Source organism: Nerophis lumbriciformis, linkage group LG18 (assembly GCF_033978685.3).
Source record: "Nerophis lumbriciformis linkage group LG18, RoL_Nlum_v2.1, whole genome shotgun sequence".
In the NCBI taxonomy this organism is placed as follows: Eukaryota; Metazoa; Chordata; class Actinopteri; order Syngnathiformes; family Syngnathidae; genus Nerophis; species Nerophis lumbriciformis.
The window spans coordinates 42,646,335-42,670,545 of record NC_084565.2 but is presented as its reverse complement, the minus strand read 5'-3'; the positions used below and the strand labels follow the sequence as shown (position 1 = coordinate 42,670,545).

At 43.4% G+C, this 24,211-nt stretch overlaps 1 protein-coding gene across 2 annotated transcripts in view; it reads right to left on the bottom strand.

Moving 5' to 3' along the window:
* Positions 1-24,211, bottom strand: part of szt2 (SZT2 subunit of KICSTOR complex) — a 332,720-nt gene that overhangs the window by 87,237 nt on the left and 221,272 nt on the right. For both annotated transcript variants that reach the window (XM_061978415.1, XM_061978416.1), the window contains 5 exons: positions 13,983-14,070; positions 13,793-13,911; positions 13,560-13,724; positions 4,549-4,633; positions 4,322-4,492 (listed from right to left, as the gene is read on the bottom strand). In XM_061978415.1, coding sequence (XP_061834399.1) covers positions 4,322-4,492; positions 4,549-4,633; positions 13,560-13,724; positions 13,793-13,911; positions 13,983-14,070 — 628 coding nt within the window. The remainder of the gene's footprint in view (positions 1-4,321; positions 4,493-4,548; positions 4,634-13,559; positions 13,725-13,792; positions 13,912-13,982; positions 14,071-24,211) is intronic.

Here is a 24,211-nt window from a genome sequence, read left to right as displayed (position 1 = left end):
TTACTATAGAGTCCTTTTAACAAATGAGTTTGATGGTTTATCACAAACCTTAAATGAAAGAAGTCCTTTGTTCTCCTGCACCATGCATATGCGCTTTGGCCTTGCTTCGTGTTTGGTGCGCAATCCTGTCGGCTGTATTTCACAGCACGACATACTGTTAAAAGTGTTTATACTATTTATGCTTTCAATTCCAAGTTGAAGAAATCTTGTTAAATGTTGACAGCATAACTACCAAAATACAGAAGTATGTCCTTCATATTTTTGCAGTGCTATTTCTGTTGAAAAGTTCAAATGATTACATTAGAGATGTGATGTGCCACTTTTCAAGTGTCTGATGGCTTCAATTAATTTTCATAAATTTTTCATATTTTGAATTCTTTTGAAAGGCTTACAAAAAAACTACATTTGAATTGTAATTCCATGCTATTGACAGGACTATTAATTTTAATGAAGTTAGCTTACCATGTTTACAGTATGATAATTGTGATAGAAATGTGAATTTTAGGCACAGAATATTTTTTACAATTGAACAAGGCAGTAGATTATACAAGCTTGGACAGAAAGTTAATAATGACACCAATTTTTTTTTTAATGGAATTGTTTAGTACTGTTTTACCATTTGTTTACTGTAAAAAGTGTTTATACTTTCAATGAACAAATTGAAGTCTTGTGAAAGGTTGACAGGATAACTGGCATTAACTGTCAAAATAATTTCAAACTATTGAAGTTAGCTTACAGAATAAACATGTCAATCAACCCATATGATTTTTGCTGTAATATTTTTGTTTTGAAAAGTCACTGTGACTGATAGAAAAGTGATGGTTTTAGCAACATTTTAACCTGTCTGAATGCTAATAATCATTTTGCGTCGGGGGGCGAAGCCCTGAACCCTCCACCAGGACTTTGTCCTGGACCTACCGGGGCCTGCGGCCCTTGGACTCTGGCTACTAGGTTTTTCTGATTTCAAAAGTTGGCAGGTATGGTGAGGTTATAAAGCTTTTGCCTGTTAAAGAAAGGAGACTGATCCAATGCAGTACAAACTTTCGCGTGCCACGCTGTCACGACCCAGACGCACACCAGTGCGCAATCATATGGGAGCCGCGCTGAGCGCACCTGCAAGCGCGTCTCGCTGCCGGCGACGGCCAGGTATGGGCCCGACGCTCCAGCACCATCCATTTTCAGGGCTAGTTGATTCGGCAGGTGGGTTGTTACACACTCCTTAGCGGGTTCCGACGTCCATGGCCACCGTCCTGCTGTCTATATCAACCAGGGTGAGCCCCACCCCTTTCGTGAGCGCACTGCGCGTGGAGTGACCCCTGTTACGCGCCCCCGACAACAGGGGTGGCGGGCAGGTAAGCTGCGCGGGCGGAGCGCGCGGAGTGACCCCTGTTACGAGCCCCCGGCCACGGGGGTGGCGGGCAGGTAAGCTGCTTACCTGCTGCGCGTGACGCCGGCCGCGGCGAAGGCGGACGAGGCGGGGTGTCGGTGCGGTGGGCGCGGTGGTGACCCTGGACGTGCGTCGGGCCCTTCTCGCGGATCGCTTCAGCTACGGCTCCCGGTGGGGCCCTCTCGGGGGAAGGGGCCTCGGTCCCGGACCCCGGCGAGGCGTCCCTTCTCCGCTCCGTAAAAGTGTCCATCTCTTTTTTTTTTTTTCTTCTGTTGTGGCATATGCTGCAGGTGCCTGCTCGTTTTTCGTATGTGGGTAACAACATTTAACTATGTATATATATTTACCAATTGGTTTAACTGCCACCCGCCTGAATCTATTTAAAATCTAATTTTTTTTAATTTCAACCGCCCGACCCGACCCGCGGATAAAATCTAATTTTTTTTTATTTCAACCGCCCGAACCGCGGATAATCCGCGGACTCCGCGGTTGTGTCCGCAAACCGTGCATCTCTAATATATATATATCTCCACACATATGTATGAAATACTTGACTTGGTGAATTCTAGCTGTCAATATGCTCCTCCCCTCTTAACCACGCCCCCAACCACGGCCCCACCTCCTGAAATCGGAGGTCTCAATGTTGGCAAGTATGACTATTGTCAACCTGCACATCAATGCAGTTTCTATGCCGCTGGACAAAGCTCAAACAAAATCTCCTTGTTCATGTATGACTTAAGTGTTATTATGACAATGACAATAAAGCAGCGTTTCTCAAAGTGTGGGGCGCGCCCCACTGGTGGGGAATAGAGACATGACAGGTGGGGCGCGAGGAACGGGAGGAAATTTCACTTACATTTTTTTTATTTTATTATTATATTCTTAGATTTTTTTTTTACTATGCTTTCATTTTCTATACACACTGTAAATCACTTTGTGATTCTGTCTGTGAAATCCGCTATATAAATAAATGGAAATTACCGGTACTTATTTTTACTGTAGGCTTTAAATTTCTCGGTGGGAGCGAAAGTTTGACAGACATAGCAACAGTAACTAATGGGGGCGGGGCTAAGCGGAACAAACTTTCGCGCGGATGGGTAGCAGGCTAATGTGTGGACCACAATTACACAAATATATACATTTGTGACTCGCACCTCAAAGGTCGTCGAGCCAGAGCCAGCGCCTGCAGAGAAACAAAAATGTGACGGGCACACACTGTGTCATTCACCGGGAAGCACTCGCGTCAAGGCAGCTCAGCCCCGAACTCAATGAGGTTTTAACAGATGTTGTGAGCGCGCTAAATTTGATCAAAACACGACCACTGAAAGTGCGACTGTTCTCTGCACTGTGTGAGGAAATGGGAGCTGATCATACAGCCGTGCTGTTTCACAGTGAAGCAAGGTGGCTCTCCTGGGGGAAAGTGCTGTCACTTGCCCTGTCTTGCCAAATGCATAGCTCCTCCTTTTTTTTTTTTGCAGAGATTGCAAAGTGGCACTTTTATTTTATTTATTATTGAACTTGATGCAAGTTATTTGATTTATTATTGAATTTGATGCAAGTTCTAACACTTTTATTTGATTTATTATTGAACTTGATGCAAGTTATAACACTTTTTTGATTTATTATTGAACTAGATGCAAGTTATAACACTTTTTTTGATTTATTATTGAACTTGATGCAAGTTATTTGATTTATTATTGAACTTGATGCAAGTTATTACACTTTTTTGATTTATTATTGAACTTGATGCAAGTTATAACACTTGTTTTATTTATTATTGAACTTGATGCAAGTTATAACACTTTTTTTGATTTATTATTGAACTTGATGCAAGTTATTTTATTTATTATTGAACTTGATGCAAGTTATAACACTTTTATTTGATTTATTATTGAACTTGATGCAAGTTATAACACTTTTTTTGATTTATTATTGAACTTGATGCAAGTTATAACACTTTTCTTGATTTATTATTGAACTTGATGCAAGTTATTTGATTTATTATTGAACTTGATGCAAGTTATAACACTTTTTTTGATTTATTATTGAACTTGATGCAAGTTATAACACTTTTATTTGATTTATTATTGAACTTGATGCAAGTTATAACACTTTTTTTGATTTATTATTGAACGTGATGCAAGTTATAACACTTTTTTTGATTTATTATTGAACTTGATGCAAGTTATAACACTTTTTTTGATTTATTATTGAACGTGATGCAAGTTATAACACTTTTTGTGATTTATTATTGAACTTGATGCAAGTTATAACACTTTTTTTGATTTATTATTGAACTTGATGCAAGTTATAACACTTTTATTTGATTTATTATTGAACTTGATGCAAGTTATAACACTTTTTTTTATTTATTATTGAACGTGATGCAAGTTATAACACTTTTTTTGATTTATTATTGAACTTGATGCAAGTTATAACACTTTTGTTTTATTTATTATTGAACTTGATGGAAGTTATTTTATTTATTATTGAACTTGATGCAAGTTATACCACAGCTGCACAGTTATTTTATTTATTATTGAACTTGATGTTATTTTATGTTATTGAGTTTGAATGTATACAACTTGATGTTCAATAAATTTGAAAATGTTAAAGCTTGGTATTCGCGCTCTGTTGGGGCGATGGGGGCAGGTGGGGCTTGAAAACTCCCCCTTGTCCAAAGTGGGGGATGACAAAAAAAGTTTGAGAACCACTGCAATAAAGGAATTGAATTGATTGATTGATTGACATCAGAACCCAACATTGATTAAACGTCGTGAAAAAGAACGTTGTTTCAACGTTAGGTTTGAGTTGCTGGACGTCAGGACCTAATTCAAGAAGTTCTCAACGTTGTTTCAATGTCTTGTACCTGCTGGGTACCGTGTCACCATGGACAGCTGTGTGTGTGTGTGTGTGTGTGTGTGTGTGTCTCACCTTGACTGCGACTGCCGTCCACCTTCAGCACCGTGGTCAACTGGTCAAACATGTCGGGATGAAAAGGAACGGAGCAGTGGTCAGACCTGGGCAGGGCGCCAGAGTCCAGAGCTGGAACTTGGAGGGGTCGCCCGCTGGCATCCACAAATGTCAGAGTGATGCAGGCGATACCTGCAAGGGGCCGTGATTGTGATCGCCTGCATGACTTCCCTGCACACAGATAGTACCTTTGCCTCCGGTCCCCTGACCCCCCGGCTTGTTGTAGAGGTAGATGTCGCCGTCTGCCGCGTCGGCGCCGGAATGAAAGCAGTGCTGCGGAACGACACGACCGTGAGTTCTAAAACCATTCACTTGTTCACCTGAACTGAATCCAATATCCTTCAAGCATGCGTCCATTGATCGCCATGAAAAAGCTCCCCGAAATGAATAATAATCACCTCCACTAATGCAAATAAGCTGCACTTTTTTTTTTAGAATCTAAAGTAGTGCTATCACTGGAGGACGTATGATGATCGCAAAGCTATTTTGAAATGACACTGAGATTAAAGTGCTTAGTAAAGTTTTAGAAGTGTAGATGATAATATGTAGATTAATAAGTTAGAGAGAGGACGGCATTAGTGAAGTGAATTATATTTATATAGCGCTTTTTCTCTAATGACTCAAAGCGCTTTACATATCCATCCATCCATCCATCCATCTTCTTCCGCTTATCCGAGGTCGGGTCGCGGGGGCAGCAGCCTAAGCAGGGAAGCCCAGACTTCCCTCTCCCCAGCCACTTCGTCCAGCTCCTCCCGGGGGATCCCGAGGCGTTCCCAGGCCAGCCGGGAGACATAGTCTTCCCAGCGTGTCCTGGGTCTTCCCCGTGGCCTCCTACCGGTCGGACGTGCCCGAAACACCTTCCTAGGGAGGCGTTCGGGTGGCATCCTGACCAGATGCCCAAACCACCTCATCTGGCTCCTCTCCATGTGGAGGAGCAGCGGCTTTACTTTGAGCTCTCCCCGAATGGCAGAGCTTCTCACCCTATCTCTAAGGGAGAGCCCCGCCACTCGGCGGAGGAAACTCATTTCGGCCGCTTGTACCCGTGATCTTGTCCTTTCGGTCATGACCCAAAGCTCATGACCATAGGTGAGGATGGGAACGTAGATCGACCGGTAAATCGAGAGCTTTGCCTTCCGGCTCAGCTCCTTCTTCACCACAACGGATCGATACAGCGTCCGCATTACTGAAGACGCCGCACCGATCCGCCTGTCGATCTCACGATCCACTCTTCCCTCACTCGTGAACAAGACTCTGAGGTACTTGAACTCCTCCACTTGGGGCAAGATCTCCTCCCCAACCCGGAGATGGCACTCCACCCTTTTCCGGGAGAGAACCATGGACTCGGACATGGAGGTGCTGATTCCCATCCCAGTCGCTTCACACTCGGCTGCGAACCGATCCAGTGAGAGCTGAAGATCTTGGCCGGAGGAAGCCATCAGGACCACATCATCTGCAAATAGCAGTGACCTAATCCTGCAGCCACCAAACCAGATCCCCTCAACGCCTTGACTGCGCCTAGAAATTCTGTCCATAAAGGTTATGAACAGAATCGGTGACAAAGGGCAGCCTTGGCGGAGTCCAACCCTCACTGGAAACGTGTCCGACTTACTGCCGGCAATGCGGACCAAGCTCTGGCACTGATCATACAGGGAGCGAACTGCCACAATCAGACAGTCCGTTACCCCATACTCTCTGAGCACTCCCCACAGGACTTCCCAGGGTACACGGTCGAATGCCTTCTCCAAGTCCACAAAGCACATGTAGACTGGTTGGGCAAACTCCCATGCACCCCCAAGGACCCCGCCGAGAGTACGGAGCTGGTCCATAGCTCCACGACCAGGACGAAAACCACACTGCTCCTCCTGAATCCGAGGTTCGACTATCCGGCGTAGCCTCCTCTCCAGTACACCTGAATAGACCTTACCGGGAAGGCCGAGGAGTGTGATCCCACGATAGTTGGAACACACCCTCCGGTTCCCCTTCTTAAAGAGAGGAACCACCACCCCGGTCTGCCAATCCAGAGGTACCACCCCGATGTCCACGCGATGTTGCAGAGTCTTGTCAACCAAGACAGCCCCACAACATCCAGAGCCTTAAGGAACTCCGGGCGGATCTCATCAACCCCCGGGGCCTTGCCACCGAGGAGCTTTTTAACTACCTCAGCAACCTCAGCCCCAGAAATAGGAGAGCCCACCACAGACTCCCCAGGCCCTGCTTCCTCATAGGAAGACGTGCTGGTAGGATTGAGGAGGTCTTCGAAGTATTCCCTCCACCGATCCACAACATCCGCAGTCGAGGTCAGCAGAGCACCATCCCCACCATACACGGTGTTGACATTGCACTGCTTCCCCTTCCTGAGGCGGCGGATGGTGGTCCAGAATTGCTTCGAAGCCGTCCGGAAGCCTTTTTCCATTTACATAGTGAAAGCCAATATTTAAGTTACATTTAAAGCAGTGTGGGTGTCACTGGGAGCAGGTGGGTAAAGTGTCTTGCCCAAGGACACAACGGCAGTGACTAGGATGGCGGAAGCGGGTATCGAACCTGCAACCCTCAAGATACTGGCACGGCCGCTCTACCAACCGAGCTATACCGCCCCGCATTAATGGTGCTCTGTTGTGTTTATGGCAGCGGATCTATCCATACACTTGGTAAGGTTGTCGTGGAGGGGGAAGGTGTGGCCTGCGGGCCTGCCGCGGAACGGGGTGTGCCAGGACCGGCCCTCGAAGACAGCGACAGCGGGGGGGGGGGGGGTGTATATTGTAGCGAACCCGGAAGAGTTAGTGCTGCAAGGGGTTGTGGGTATTGTTGGAATAATTGTTTGTAAGTTATCACAAAAGAAACGTTGTGTTGCATTGTGTTCCTGATAAGAAGATGAAGGCTGTCTTTCGAGGCCTAACAAGAGGAAGAAGGCTCGTGAAACGCCACTGTGATTTCAACACGGACCGATGGCAGGATCTGCTCAACTTCCAGAGGAACTCTCTTTGAAGTGTTAAACGAACTCTCCCTGAAGTATTTCACAAACTCTCTCCCAACTATTTGGTAACCGAGGTCAACGCTATTTACGACCCGCTGCCCTCTTGAAGTCGCTGTGGTCAGGAGACGGGAGGGGTTATCCATTGTCCTCCAACACCTGCCCCAGCTGGATCCAGGAAGAGCCCAAGCCCGAGAAATCCTCTTCTTGGTCTTCAAAGCGACCGAAAACAATGACTGTTTTACATACTTCCCATTCCTGCTGTGACATGTGTTGGTGCGTGAACATTGAACATCTGAATAAAAGAGGAGACGAAAACCTTCTTCGTCAGAGCGTGGTGCAGGACTGTACAGAGAGTGCAGTGGCCATGTCTCTCCTCAATATTGAGTCCAAATTGAATTCTGTCTCTGTTTAATTCCTTGCCTTTTGTCTTGTTTAATAGATGTCCTCAGTGTTTGAACGTGACAGTTTGATTCCTTGCCTTTTGTCTTGTTTAATAGATGTCCTCAGTGTTTGAACGTGACACTCAGTGTGACCTGCATGGCTGTTGACCAATTATGCCTTGCATTCACTTGTGTGTGTGAAAAGCCGTAGATATTATGTGATTGGGCCGGCACGCAAAGGCAGTGCCTTTAAGGTTTATTGGCGCGCTGTACGGCGTTTTAAAAAGTCATACATTTTACTTTTTGAAACCAATACCAATAATTTCCGATATTACATTTTAAAGCATTTATCGACACCCCTAATTTTTGGTTGTTTTTAAAGTTAAAAATAAAGTAGCAATGATTGTCACACACACACTAGGTGTGGTGAAATTTGTCCTCTGCATTTGACCCATCACCCTTGTTCACCCCCTGGGAGGTGAGGGGAGCAGTGGGCAGCAGCGGTGGCCGCGCCCGGGAATCATTTTTGGTGATTTAACCCCCAATTCCAAGCCTTGATGCTAAGTGCCAAGCAGGGAGGTAATGGGTCCCATTTTTATAGTCTTTGGTATGACTCGGCCGGGATTTGAACTCACAACCTACCCATCTCAGGGCGGACACTCTAACCACTAGGCCACTGAGTAGGTAAAGGTCATACTTGCCAACCTTGAGACCTCCGATTTCGGGAGGAGGGGGGTGGGGGCGTGGTCGGGGGGTGGGGCGGAGCGTGGTTGGGGGCGTGGTTAAGAGGGGAGGAGTATATTGACAGCTAGAATTCACCAACTCAAGTATTTCATACATATATATATATATATATATATTAGAGATGCGCGGATAGGCAATTTATTTCATCCGCAACCGCGTCAGAAAGTCGTCAACCATCCGCCATCCACCCGATGTAACGTTTGATCAGAACTGCACCCGCCCGCCATCCGCCCGATCTAATATAGATGATGCAAGGCATTAGTGAGCCTGCCAACTACTCCGGTTTTCCCGTAATTCGTACGGTTTTCATCAACCTATTCCGGGTTTTTCATTAATTTAAAAAAAAAAAAAGGGTGAAAACTACGCGAATTGCACCTTGTGCAGACAAGATTTTTCGATCGGACACGGAGGAATTAGCGATGTAAAAGACCACGTTGGGACAAAAAAACACAAGTCTAATGCCGTTGCTAGCGATACAAGTGGAAAACTTTCAACGTTTTTCGTCGCCCAAACAGATTCTTTGGATGTGATAAATGCCGAAGTTTTATTTACGGAGGCAATAATTGAGCATGGACTTCCAATCGCACTGGCTGATCACATGGGACAGTTAAATGTTTGTAATGCAACCTTTAAAAATCATTACGCGGTGATCGCGGTCCCAAAAATAAACTTTTCTTGCATGATAATGTCCAGAAAAATTCGCTTTATATTACTATAGAGTCCTTTTAACGAATGAGTTTGATGGTTTATCACAAACCTTAAATGAAAGAAGTCCTTTGTTCTCCTGCACCATGGCCTTGCTTCGTGTTTGGTGCGCAAGCTTTATAACCTCACTGAGGTTATAAAGCTTTTGCCTGTTAAAGAAAGGAGACTGATCCAATGCAGCACAGACTTTCGCGTGCCACGCTGTCACGACCCAGACGCACACCAGTGCGCAATCATATGGGAGCCGCGCTGAGCGCACCTCCAAGCGCGTCTCGCTGCCGGCGACGGCCGGGTATATGGGCCCGACGCTCCAGCGCCATCCATTTTCAGGGCTAGTTGATTCGGCAGGTGGGTTGTTACACACTCCTTAGCGGGTTCCGACTTCCATGGCCACCGTCCTGCTGTCTATATCAACCAGGGTGAGCCCCAACCCTTTCGTGAGCGCACTGCGCGCGGAGTGACCCCTGTTACGAGCCCCCGGCCACGGGGGTGGTGGGCAGGTAAGCTGCTTACCTGCTGCGCGTGACGCCGGCCGCGGCGAAGGCGGACGAGGCGGGGTGTCGGTGCGGTGGGCGCGGTGGTGACCCTGGACGTGCGTGGGGCCCTTCTCGCGGATCGCCTCAGCTACGGCTCCCGGTGGGGCCCTCTCGGGGGAAGGGGCCTCGGTCCCGGACCCCGGCGAGGCGTCCCTTCTCCGCTCCGTAAAAGTGTCCATCTCTTTTCTTTTCTTTTTCTTCTGTTGTGGCATATGCAGCAGGTGCCTGCTCGTTTTTCGTATGTGGGTAACAACATTTAACTATGTATATATATTTACCAATTGGTTTAACTGCCACCCGCAAAAAAAAATAAAAAAATAAAAAATCTAATTAATCCACCCGACCCGACCCGCGCGTGGATAAAATCTTATTTTTTTTAATTTCATCCGCCCGATCCGCGGATAATCCGCGGACTCCGCGGTTGTGTCCGCAAACCGCGCATCTCTAATATATATATACATATATATATGTATATATATATGTCTTAATAAGGTTATCCAAAAAATAGTGCTCGATACCGTAGTAGAGCGCAATATATGTATGTGTGGGGGAAAAAAATCACAAGACTATTTCATCTCTACAGGCCTGTTTCATGAGGAGGGTACCCTCAATCGTCAGGAGATTTTAATGGGAGCATTCGCATACCATGGTTTATATAGGGCACAGAGTGGGTGGGTACAGGCTGGCCTAGGGGCGTGAGAACGACTCCAAAACCAACAAAGCATGTAACTGTCGAAAGAAACCTGATTGCCCCCTCAACGGGGGATGCTTACAAACATCAGTTGTCTACCAATCTAAGGTAATACGCAAGGACATTAACACATCCGACACATATGTAGGATTAACCGAGGGTGAATTCAAAACCAGATGGAACAACCACAAGGCTTCTTTCAGGAACAAAAACCTGCGAAATACCACAGAACTCAGCAAACACATTTGGGACCTCAAAGACAATAATGTTGAATATTCAATAACATGGCAAATTATTGCATCCAGCACACCTTACAATAGTGGTAATAAAAGATGCAACCTATGCTTGAAAGAGAAACTGTTTATTATTTACCGTCCAGACCTGTCATCCCTCAACAAGCGCAGCGAAATTGTAACAACATGCCGCCATAGACGGAAACACCTCCTAGGTAACACATGAACCAATCACCACGCCCCTAGGCCAGCCTGTACCCACCCACTCTGTGCCCTATATAAACCATGGTATGTGAATGCTCCCATTAAAATCTCCTGATGATTGAGGGTACCCCCTCATGAAACAGGCCTGTAGAGATGAAGTAGTCTTGTGATTTTTTTTCCCACACATATATATATTGCGCTCTACTACGGTATCGAGCACTATTTTTTGGATAACCTTATTAAGACATATATATATATATATATATATATATATCTACATCCTGAAAATATGCAAACAAAACTGTGTTTAGATAATTGATACTTCAAACTTGCATAAATAAATATTAAGGAATATAACATAATTTGGCTTCTGAGAGTTTCAAAATGTAATGAATAAAATGCTAAAGTTATTAGCAAGCAATTATTTTAATAATTAAATATGGTCATTTTAAATGAATTATTATGATCATTTAAAATCAATTATTTCAAATATGTTTATTTTAATGTATAATTCTATGGCTGGATGTAATAAGGAGTCAGGAAAAAAAATACAAATAAAAATACAATTAATTTTGATGTTTTTAAGCAAAATATAGTAAACATGTATTTAGTTGGTTTTTTTTGTAAATTAATAAATACATTTATTTTTAGGTAAGATAAACATAATAATACAATTTATCTCTAGTCTGGATGATTTAGTTCTCCTGTCATGAAAAAAGGCTGTCCTCACTCGGGTCCGCATGGACCTGGAGGGGGCGTGGCTTCCAGCTCCGGTTGAAAATCGGGAGATTTTCGGGAGAATATTTGTCCCCGGGAGGTTTTCGGGAGAGGCGCTGAATTTCGGGAGTCTCCCGGAAAATTCGGGGAGGGTTGGCAAGTATGGTAAAGGTGCTATTAACAAACGTAGGGAGTACGTTTCTGGACAAAAGAGGGCAAAAAAACCCAATTTGTTTAGATGAATAGTAGATGCTTTTGTTTAGTTATGGTGTACTATTGACTTTGTTTTGATCAAACAATTGCATGACAAGGAATTGTTTTAAATATTGTGCTGACATTGCCGTTGTTAGAATAATTGTTTGTAAGTTATCACAAAAGAAACATTATATTGCATTATGTTCCTGATGAGAAGATGAAGGCTGCATTTCGAGGCCTAACAAGAGGAAGAAGGCTCGTGAAACGCCACTGTGATTTCAGCACGGACAGATGGCGGGATGTGCTCAACTCCCGGAGGAACTCTCTTTGAAGTGTTAAACCAACTCTCTTTGAAGTGGTTCCCAAACTCTCTTTCCAACTATTTGGTCAACGCTATTTACGACCCGCTGCCCCTCTTGAAGTTGCTGTGGACAGGAGACGGGAGGGGTTGTCCATTGTCCTCCAACACCTGCCCCAGCTGGATCCGGGAAGAGCCCAAGCCCGAGAAGTCCTCTTCTTGGACTTCAAGGCGACCGAAAACAATGACTGTTTTACATACCGTATTTTCCGCACCATAAGGCGCCCGGGGTTATAAGCCGCGCCTTCAATGAACGGCATATTTCAAAACTTTGTCCACCCATAAGCCGCCCCGTGTTGTAAGCCGCATCTAACTGCGCTAAAGGAATGTCAAAAAAACAGTCATGGAGTCGTATATCAACATGGACGGAGCTGCTGAAAAAAGCCACCCGGTCTCTTCACGTAAACTTACCTTAACCACTCGCTCATCTTTTCTTCATCCATCCCTTCCAGTTAGCTTTTATGATGACGCCGGCTGGTAAGGTCTCTTTTGGCAAGGTCTTCCTTTTGAATATCACCATGGGTGGAAGTTTCTGGCCATTAGCATGGCAAGCTAGAACCACAGTGAAGGATGACTTCTCATTCCCTGTGGTGCGAATATTCACCGTACGTGCTCCCGTTGTATCCACAGTGCGGTTCACAGGAATATCAGTTGCTGTGAAATAGTAATCCGTGTGCGGATGGAGAGATTGCGTCTTTTCATGAACCGGATCCCTGTCACTTGGTAGGAGCCATTTTGTGGTCTTTACAGATGTAAACACACAAAGGAAATGAAACGTACGGTATATCCGCGCGCTTTTTCTTCTTCCACGCGGGCGGGTGGTTGCTTACAGTAGAAGAAGAAGCGCTTCCTGTTCTATGGGGGCGGGTGCTTACCTTGGCGGTTGCTTGCGTAGAAGAAGAAGCGCTTCCTGTTCTACCGGGGAAAAAAGATGGCGGCTGTTTACCGAAGTTGCGAGACCGAAACTTTATGAAAATGAATCTTAATATTTATCCATATATAAAGCGCACCGGGTTATAAGGCGCACTGTCAGCTTTTGAGAAAAATTTGTGGTTTTTAGGTGCGCCTTATAGTGCGGAAAATACGGTACTCCCAATTCCTGCTGTGACATATGTTGGTGCGTGAACATGGAACATCTGAATTAAAAGAGGAGACGAAGACCTTCTTCGTCAGAGCGTGCTAAGACACTGTAAGAGGTTACAGGTTGTTGACGCCGTCTCTCCTCAATTGAGTCTAAATTGAATTCTGTCTCTGTTTGATTCTTTGCCTCTTGTCTTGTTTAATAGATGTCCTGTGTTTGAACGTGACAGCCGTCAATAACACTCACTTTACCATGAATTGATTAACGTGGACCCCGACTTAAACAAGTGTAAAAAATTATTGGGGTGCTACCATTGAGTGGTCAATTGTACGGAATATGTACAATCAATCAATCACTATTAAAAACAAAAGAAGGTACCACCTTGAAGTGGTGCGCCGTGTTGCTGTCCGTGTACTTGGGCACGTGCAGGAAGATGAGCAGGTTCTGACGCAGGTAGTGAGCCACGGCGGACAGCCAGGGAACACAGAAGTGAGGCAGGCCGAAGGTCACGACCTCGGTGGCCGGAGAACCAGACGGCTGGATGAACTGCAGACGACACACGTGAGGTCGCAGTGGCGCCGATGAGAGCTTTCCGCCAAAGAGGGAGAACCCACCTCCACGTCAGCCGGCGTCAGCTTGCAGTTCCTGACCAGCATCACGGTGATGTGGTCCAACGTGGTCTCGTCCAGACGTCTGCGCAGGACCTTCACCAGCTCGTCCGTGATCTCCGGGCCTGCCGGGGGGAACGAACGCCGTCAAAAAACACGCCTCGGGGCGCACGTAGGGAGCGTTCGACTGTCTCACCGGCGTTGCCCACGCCGTGCACCAGCAGCAGGATGTGCTTGTCCACTTGGCCCACCGGGCGAGAACCTTCCAGAGACGACCTGGAGCCCTGCGGGGGAGAACCCGGCACACCATGCTCAATGGCCACTTCATTAGGGACACCGCAGGTTTTTTTATTGACCCGAAAATAAAAACATCCTGGATTGACAAAAACTTAATTTGGGTTCAATTTAAGCGCTATTTTGGCCTACAGACTATTTCTGGTCTTGCACCCATCATGCTTTCCCTCCCTCTCTTGATTCTAGTGCCTTTTTAAGATGCTCACGTCTGGGGATCAAAGATGTATACCAGGGGTGCTCACACTTTTTCTGCAGGCGAGCTACTTTTCAATTGATCAAGTCGCGGGGATCTACCTCATTCATATATATCATTTATATTTACTTATTTATGAAATATATGTTTTTGTTAACAAGTTAAAGGTGTTTAATGATAATGCAAGCATGTTTAACACATATAGTTAATATTGTTAATAAGTTAAAGGTGTTTAAAGATAATACAAGCATGTTTAACACATAGTTAATATTGTTAAAAAATTAAAGGTGTTTAATGATAATACAAGAATGTTTAATACATATAGTTAATATTGTTAACAAGTTAAAGGTGTTTAAAGATAATACAAGCATGTTTAACACATATAGTTAATATTGTTAACAAGTAAAAGGTGTTTAAAGATAATGAAAGCATGTTTAACACATATAGTTAATATTGTTAACAAGTAAAAGGTGTTTAAAGATAATGAAAGCATGTTTAACACATATAGTTAATATTGTTAATAAATTAAAGGTGTTTAATGATAATACGAGTATGTTTAATACATATAGTTAATATTGTTAACAAGTAAAAAATGTTTAAAGATAATGAAAGCATGTTTAACTCATATAGTTAATATTGTTAAAAAAAAATTAAAGGTGTTTAATGATAATACAAGCATGTTTAATACATATAGTTAATATTGTTAACAAGTTAAAGGTGTTTAAAGATAATGAAAGCATGTTTAACTCATATAGTTAATATTGTTAAAAAATTAAAGGTGTTTAATGATAATACAAGCATGTTTAACACATATAGTTAATATTGTTAATAAGTTAAAGGTGTTTAAAGATAATGAAAGCATGTTTAACTCATATAGTTAATATTGTTAACAAGTTAAAGGTGTTTAAAGATAATGAAAGCATGTTTAACTCATATAGTTAATATTGTTAAAAAAAATTAAAGGTGTTTAATGATAATACAAGCATGTTTAATACATATAGTTAATATTGTTAACAAGTTAAAGGTGTTTAAAGATAATGAAAGCATGTTTAACTCATATAGTTAATATTGTTAAAAAATTAAAGGTGTTTAATGATAATACAAGTATGTTTAACACATATAGTTAATATTGTTAACAAGTTAAGGTGTTTAAAGATAATACAAACATGTTCAATACATATAGTTAATATTGTTAACAAGTTAAAGGTGTTTAAAGATAATACAAGCATGTTTAACACATATAGTTAATATTGTTAACAAGTTAAAGGTGTTTAAAGATAATACAAGCATGTTTAACACATATAGTTAATATTGTTAACAAGTTAAAGGTGTTTAATGATAATACAAGCATGTTTAACACATATAGATTCCTTTCTTTCATGAAGACAAGAATATAAGTTGGTGTATTACCTGATTGTGATGACTTGCATTGATTGGAATCAGACAGTGGTGCTAAAAACGTCCGCATTTTCGAATGGAGGAGAAAAAAAGTCCTCCTTTCTGTCCAATACCACATGAAAGTGGTTGGTTTTTGGCATCTTATTTGTCCAGCTTCCGTACTCCTTTGTATACACTTTACAAGAAATACATTGTCGGCAAACTCCGTAGCTTGCTAGCTTGTGCACGCCAGCTTTCTGAGACTCTTATTTTGTTAGTGCAACTGTGCAACTGTGCAAGTCGGTCTTTGGAGTTTTGACGACAGGTACGGCGCCAGAGTCTGTTGAAATAAAGTGTTTCTCGCCTTCCAGTCGGTAATTTTACTGAGCTGGCAGCAGCCAGCGTCATCTCAGAAGACCCTCGGGTGCCGTGAATGTCAATCAAGTGACGAAAGTGACGTCATAGTGAAGATTTATGATCGCTCATTTTTAGGACTATTTTTTTAATGCCTGGCTGGTGATCGACTGACACACCCTCCGAGATCGACCGGTAGCTCGCGATCGACGTAATGAGCACCCCTGATGTATACAATGGCAACATTTTTGCCTCTTTCCAGCAACTTTGCGAAAAAATGTTCACTCTCTAATCCAGGGGTCGCCAAACTACGGCCCACCAGCGTCCAAAAGTCGTCGTTTCTTGTTTCTTCAGCATTGTCCACAAGTCAGGACTTTGGGAAGGCCATTCTAAAACCTTCATTCTAGCCTGATTTAGCCATTCCTTTTACCACTTTTGACGTGTGTTTGGGGTCATTGTCCTGTTGGAACACCCAACTGCGCCCAAGACCCAACCTCCGGGCTGATGATTTTAGCTTGTCCTGGGAACCTCCTTTTTCATTGTCCCATTTAAAGCAGCAGTTCCATTGGCAGCAAAACAGGCCCAGAGCATAATACTACCACCACCATGCTTGACAGTAGGGATGGTGTTCCTGGGATTAAAGACCTCACCTTTTCTCCTCCAAACATATTGCTGGGTATTGTGGCCAAACGGATACATTTTTGTTTCATCTGACATCACGTCCAATTTCTTGCCACTTTGGCATCTTTGGGCCACTGGTGCAACTTGAATCCGTCCCTGTTCGTGTTGTTACACCCTCCGACAACACACCGACGAGGCATGATGTCTCCAAGGTACGGAAAACAGTCGAAAAAAACGGAAAATAACAGAGCTGATTTGACTCGGTGTTTGAGAAAATGGCGGATTGTTTCCCGATGTGACGTCACGAGAGCGAATATTAGAAAGGCGTTTAATTCGCCAAAATTCACCCATTTAGAGTTCGGAAATCGGTTAAAAAAATATATGGTCTTTTTTCTGCAACATCAAGATATATATTGACGCTTACATAGGTCTGGTGATAATGTTCCCCTTTAACTTTAAGTAGATAGGATCTTTGATCCAAGACACAACTTACATTTAACTAAAATGTTATTTTCTTTGTGCTCGACAAAGGAAAAGTATTGAGAATGTCTCCATGTTAAGAAACTCGACTTCTGGCTTCGCCATGATGTCTTATTAGTTGTTATGAGAGTAGCGTATGTATGTGTGTGTGTGGCCCTTTAAGATATGACAGCATGTGAGGTGAGTGACGTCAGTGAGTGAGTGGGCTAGAGAGGTGGGGGAACGAATATTAGAAAGGCGTTTAATTCGCCAAAATTCACCCATTTAGAGTTCGGAAATCGGTTAAAAAAAATATATGGTCTTTTTTCTGCAACATCAAGGTATATATTGACGCTTACATAGGTCTGGTGATAATGTTCCCCTTTAACTTTAAGTAGATAGGATCTTTGATCCAAGACACAACTTACATTTAACTAAAATGTTATTTTCTTTGTGCTCGACAAAGGAAAAGTATTGAGAATGTCTCCATGTTAAGAAACTCAACTTCTGGCTTCGCCATGATGTCTTATTAGTTGTTATGAGAGTAGCGTATGTGTGTGTGTGTTTGTGTGTGTGTGACCCTTTAAGATATGACAGCATGTGAGGTGAGTGACGTCAGTGAGTGAGTGAGTGGGCGAGAGAGGTGAGGGAACGGTGACAGTGAGTGCGTGCAGGTGCTCTAGCTTGGTGGATGGCCAATAAAGTGACAAAGTTGCAACAAACCGCCGGCCTCGTCATTCACCCTCAGCTGTAAAGACCCACTTCCGGGTAAAGTGAAGGTTGTTAACCCCGAAGTACATAGGCCCTGGAGGAACGTCTCCCCTGCGCCCCTCAACTACGGTCTGGGAGCCTCCCCGCCCCCACCCACACAAAGCACGCCTTTTCTTTTCCTTGTCACACAGAAGGACGACACCGCAGCGCTGCAATAAAACACACTCAGATCTTCTGTTTCTAGCCGATACTACATAAAAAATAACGTAAAATAATGCAGTAACGCATCATGTAGTAACGGTAACTGAGAAACTAACTACTTTGTAACGCGTTAGTCCAAACACTGCTGAGGAGACACATTTTTGAAGTGGAATTCTTTCCCATTCTTGCTTGATGTACAGCTTAAGTTGTTCAACAGTCTCCCTTCTCATATTTTATTACATTTTAAGTGACATATTCTGCACTTCTGTTCAGGTATATTTTACTATTGTGTTTTATTCATCCACAAACGTCCAATTTCTTGCCACTTTGGCATCTTTGGGCCACTGGTGCAACTTGAATCCGTCCCTGTTGGTGTTGTTACACCCTCCGACAACACACCGACGAGGCATGATGTCTCCAAGGTACGGAAAACGGTCGAAAAAAACGGAAAATAACAGAGCCGATTTGACTCGGTGTTTGAGAAAATGGCGGATTGCTTCCCGATGTGACGCCACGTTGTGACGTCATCGCTCCGAGAGCGAATATTAGAAAGGCGTTTAATTCGCCAAAATTCACCCATTTAGAATTCGGAAATCGGTTAAAAAAATATATGGTCTTTTTTCTGCAACATCAAGGTATATATTGATGCTTACATAGGTCTGGTGATAATGTTCCCCCTTAACTTTAAGTAGATAGGATCTTTGATCCAAGACACAACTTACATTTAACTAAAATGTTATTTTCTTTGTGCTCGACAAAGGAAAAGTATTGAGAATGTCTCCATGTTAAGAAACTCAACTTCTGGCTTCGCCATGATGTCTTATTAGTTGTTATGAGAGTAGCGTATGTGTGTGTGTGTGTGTGTGTGTGTGTGTGGCCCTTTAAGATATGACAGCATGTGAGGTGAGTGACGTCAGTGAGTGAGTGAGTGGGCGAGAGAGGTGAGGGAACGGTGACAGTGAGTGCGTGCAGGTGCTCTAGCTTGGTGGATGGCCAATAAAGTCACAAAGTTGCAACAAACCGCCGGCCTCGTCATTCACCCTCAGCTGTAAAGACCCACTTCCGGGTAAAGTGAAGGTTGTTAACCCCGAAGTACATAGGCCCTGGAGGAACGTCTCCCCTGCGCCCCTCAACTACGGTCTGGGAGCCTCCCCCGCCCCCACCCACACAAAGCTCGCCTTTTCTTTTCCTTGTCACACAGAAGGACGACACCGCAGCGCTGCAATAAAACACACTCAGATCTTCTGTTTCTAGCCGATACTACATAAAAAATAACGTAAAATAATGCAGTAACGCATCATGTAGTAACGGTAACTGAGAAACTAACTACTTTGTAACGCGTTAGTCCCAACACTGCTGAGGAGACACATTTTTGAAGTGGAATTCTTTCCCATTCTTGCTTGATGTACAGCTTAAGTTGTTCAACAGACTCCCTTCTCATATTTTATTACATTTTAAGTGACATATTCTGCACTTCTGTTCAGGTATATTTTACTATTGTGTTTTATTCATCCACAAACGTCCAATTTCTTGCCACTTTGGCATCTTTGGGCCACTGGTGCAACTTGAATCCGTCCCTGTTGGTGTTGTTACACCCTCCGACAACACACCGACGAGGCATGATGTCTCCAAGGTACGGAAAACAGTCGAAAAAAACGGAAAATAACAGAGCTGATTTGACTCGGTGTTTGAGAAAATGGCGGATTACTTCCCGAGAGCGAATAATAGAAAGGCGTTTAATTCGCCAAAATTCACCCATTTAGAGTTCGGAAATTGGTTAAAAAAAAAATATGGTCTTTTTTCTGCAACATCAAGGTATATATTGACGCTTACATAGGTCTGGTGATAATGTTCCCCTTTAACTTTAAGTAGATAGGATCTTTGATCCAAGACACAACTTACATTTAACTAAAATGTTATTTTCTTTGTGCTCGACAAAAGAAAAGTATTGAGAATGTCTCCATGTTAAGAAACTCGACTTCTGGCTTCGCCACGATGTCTTATTAGTTGTTATGAGAGTAGCGTATGTGTGTGTGTGTGTGTGTGTGTGGCCCTTTAAGATATGACAGCATGTGAGGTGAGTGACGTCAGTGAGTGAGTGAGTGGGCGAGAGAGGTGAGGGAACGGTGACAGTGAGTGCGTGCAGGTGCTCTAGCTTGGTGGATGGCCAATAAAGTCACAAAGTTGCAACAAACCGCCGGCCTCGTCATTCACCCTCAGCTGTAAAGACCCACTTCCGGGTAAAGTGAAGGTTGTTAGCCCCGAAGTACATGGAGGCCCTGGAGGAACGTCTCCCCTGCGCCCCTCAACTATGGTCTGGGAGCCGACCTCCACACAAAGCACGCCTTTTCTTTTCCTTGTCACACAGAAGGACACCGCAGCGCTGCAATAAAACACACTCAGATCTTCTGTTTCTAACCGATACTACATAAAAAATAATGTAAAGTAACGCATCATGTAGTAACGGTAACTGAGTTACTGAATATAAAAAATATAGCGTTAGATTACTAGTTACCGCCGAAACTAACGGCGTTACTTTGTAACGCGTTAGTCCCAACACTGCTGAGGAGACACATTTTTGAAGTGGAATTCTTTCCCATTCCTGCTCCGAGAGCGAATATTAGAAAGGCGTTTAATTCGCCAAAATTCACCCATTTAGAGTTCGGAAATCGGTTAAAAAAAATATATGGTCTTTTTTCTGCAACATCAAGATATATATTGACGCTTACATAGGTCTGGTGATAATGTTCCCCTTTAACTTTAAGTAGATAGGATCTTTGATCCAAGACACAACTTACATTTAACTAAAATGTTATTTTCTTTGTGCTCGACAAAAGAAAAGTATTGAGAATGTCTCCATGTTAAGAAACTCGACTTCTGGCTTCGCCACGATGTCTTATTAGTTGTTATGAGAGTAGCGTGTGTATGTGTGTGTGTGGCCCTTTAAGATATGACAGCATGTGAGGTGAGTGAGTGAGTGGGCGAGAGAGGTGAGGGAACGGCGACAGTGAGTGCGTGCAGGTGGTCTAGCTTGGTGGATGGCCAATAAAGTCACAAAGTTGCAACAAACCGCCGGCCTCGTCATTCACCCTCAGCTGTAAAGACCCACTTCCGGCTAAAGTGAAGGTTGTTAGCCCCGAAGTACATAGGCCCTGGAGGAACGTCTCCCCTGCGCCCCTTAACTACGGTCTGGGAGCCGACCTCCACACAAAGCACGCCTTTTCTTTTCCTTGTCACACAGAAGGACGACACCGCAGCGCTGCAATAAAACACACTCAGATCTTCTGTTTCTAACCGATACTACATAAAAAATAATGTAAAGTAACGCATCATGTAGTAACGGTAACTGAGTTACTGAATATAAAAAATATAGCGTTAGATTACTAGTTACCGCCGAAACTAACGGCGTTACTTTGTAACGCGTTAGTCCCAACACTGCTGAGGAGACACATTTTTGAAGTGGAATTCTTTCCCATTCCTGCTCCGAGAGCGAATATTAGAAAGGCGTTTAATTCGCCAAAATTCACCCATTTAGAGTTTGGAAATCGGTTAAAAAAAATATATGGTCTTTTTTCTGCAACATCAAGATATATATTGACGCTTACATAGGTCTGGTGATAATGTTCCCCTTTAACTTTAAGTAGATAGGATCTTTGATCCAAGACACAACTTACATTTAACTAAAATGTTATTTTCTTTGTGCTCGACAAAAGAAAAGTATTGAGAATGTCTCCATGTTAAGAAACTCGACTTCTGGCTTCGCCACGATGTCTTATTAGTTGTTATGAGAGTAGCGTATGTGTATGTGTGTGTGGCCCTTTAAGATATGACAGCATGTGAGGTGAGTGATGTCAGTGAGTGGGCGAGAGAGGTGAGGGAACGAATATTAGAAAGGCGTTTAATTCGCCAAAATTCACCCATTTCGAGTTCGGAAATCGGTTAAAAAAAATATATGGTCTTTTTTCTGCAACATCAAGGTATATATTGACGCTTACATAGGTCTGGTGATAATGTTCCCCTTTAACAATACCACAAAGCTAAGATATGGATATATTGTATTGGTTTTAGTATCTTTAATGTACAAAATGTACCAAAGTGGCCTCCGCATCCTTTCATTCTTATTATGTGGCCCTGACTGGAACAGTTTTGGACACCCCTGGTCTTTTGCTTCACACTGTACGTTCATTAAAGTTCATAGTCATGATCATCTATGAAATTAAAGTCCAGTAGAAGCAGATCAACTCTCCAGGGAGTTCCACTGTAGTTATTTCCCATTTTTCAGGGACTCCTTGGCAGCTTTAATCCCAACATCAGATAAACCCGCAGAGGAGCGTTGACGTTATCCGAAGGAAAATAGATTTCCCGTGAGCCTTCGGCAGCACACAACTTCTCAGTTATTGATGATAACAAGTAAAGTTTTATTAAAAAGGCCTCAAATTTACTATTCTACTTTCATGTCAACGAGGTTATGTTTAGTTTTTTTCCCCCCCAATGTCATTTTTGTTTGTTTTGATGCAATATTCCTCAAATACTAAGCAACTTTCCACAAAACTTTGTTGTCTCTTGTTGATCCTTGTAAGGATTATCTTTGGTGGAGGAGGTCTACACCATACTTGCCAACCTTGAGACCTCCGATTTCGGGAGGTGGGGGTGGGGGTGGGGTGGGGCGGGGGCGTGGTTGGCGGGGCTAAGAGGGGAGGGGTATATTTACAGCTAGAATTCACCAAGTCAAGTATTTCATATATATATATATATATATATATGTATGTGTGGGGAAAAAAAATCACAAGACTACTTCATCTCTACAGGCCTGTTTCATGAGGGGTTCCCTCAATCATCAGGAGATTTTAATGGGAGCATTCGCATACCATGGTTTATATAGGGCACAGAGTGGGTGGGTACAGGCTGGCCTAGGGGCGTGGTGATTGGCTCATGTGTTACCTAGGAGGTGTTTCCGTCTGTGGCGGCATGCTGATACAATTTCGCTGCGCTTGTTGAGGGATGACAGGTCTGGACGGTAAATAATAAACAGTTTCTCTTTCAAGCATAGGTTGCATCTTTTATTACCACTATTGTAAGGTGTGCTGGATGCAAGAATTTGCCATGTTATTGAATATTCAACATTATTGTCTTTGAGGTCCCAAATGTGTTTGCTGAGTTCTGTGGTATTCCGCAGGTTTTGGTTCCTGAAAGAAGCCTTGTGATTGTCCCATCTGGTTTTAAACTCTCCCTCGGTTAATCCTACATATGTGTCGGATGTGTTAATGTCCTTGCGTGTTACCTTAGATTGGTAAACAACTGATGTTTGTAAGCACCCCCCGTTGAGAGGGCAATCAGGTTTCTTGCGGCAGTTGCAGCCTTTGTTGGTTTTGGGGTCGCTCTGTCCGGGGGCCGACGGCTCATTTGCAATTGTTTTGTTGTGGTTTGAGATAATTTGTCGTATATTGTTCATACAGCTGTAGCTCAATTTAATGTTGTTCTTGTTGAATACTTTTCTTAGGTTGTTGTCTTTGGGAAAGTGTTTGTCAATCAGAGTGAGGAATTTGTGGCCAATGTTAGTTGAGACGTTTTTGCTGTATGGGGGGTTGTACCAGATGATGTTGTTTCGTTTTCTGTTCTTTTTTGGTTGGTTTCCTGGCGTGGGTTCATAGGTGAGGGTGAAATTGTATCCGCTTTCATCAAGGGCTTTTTGGTACGGGGGGGTTGCTTGGTCAAATTCAGCTTTGCTAGATGACAGCATCGATAGCCTTTTATTAATTCCGGTAGGTATTCTTTTCGTGGTGGTGGGTGGGTGGTTGTCAACACAAAAATCAAGGACAAAACACCACTCAACCAATGGAGAAATACAGCAGCAGTAATCAAATGGTTCAACAACATCCAAGACAAACAACAGCACAACTTTATCTCCTTTGATATCGAATAATTTTACCCTTCCATCACGCAAGACCTACTGACTCAAGCACTAGACTTCGCCTCAGACTACGACTCAATCACAGGCAACGAAAGAAACATCATCATCCACGCAAAAAACTCCATACTCATCCACAACAGTACACCATGGCAAAAAAAGAACAACTCAACATTTGACGTCACTATGGGAAGTTTTGACGGAGCAGAAACGTGTGAACTCGTTGGGAGTTTCCTCCTCTCCCAGCTTGCTAGCCTCAACCTGAACCTTGGTATTTACCGTGATGACGGACTGGCAGTGTGTCGCG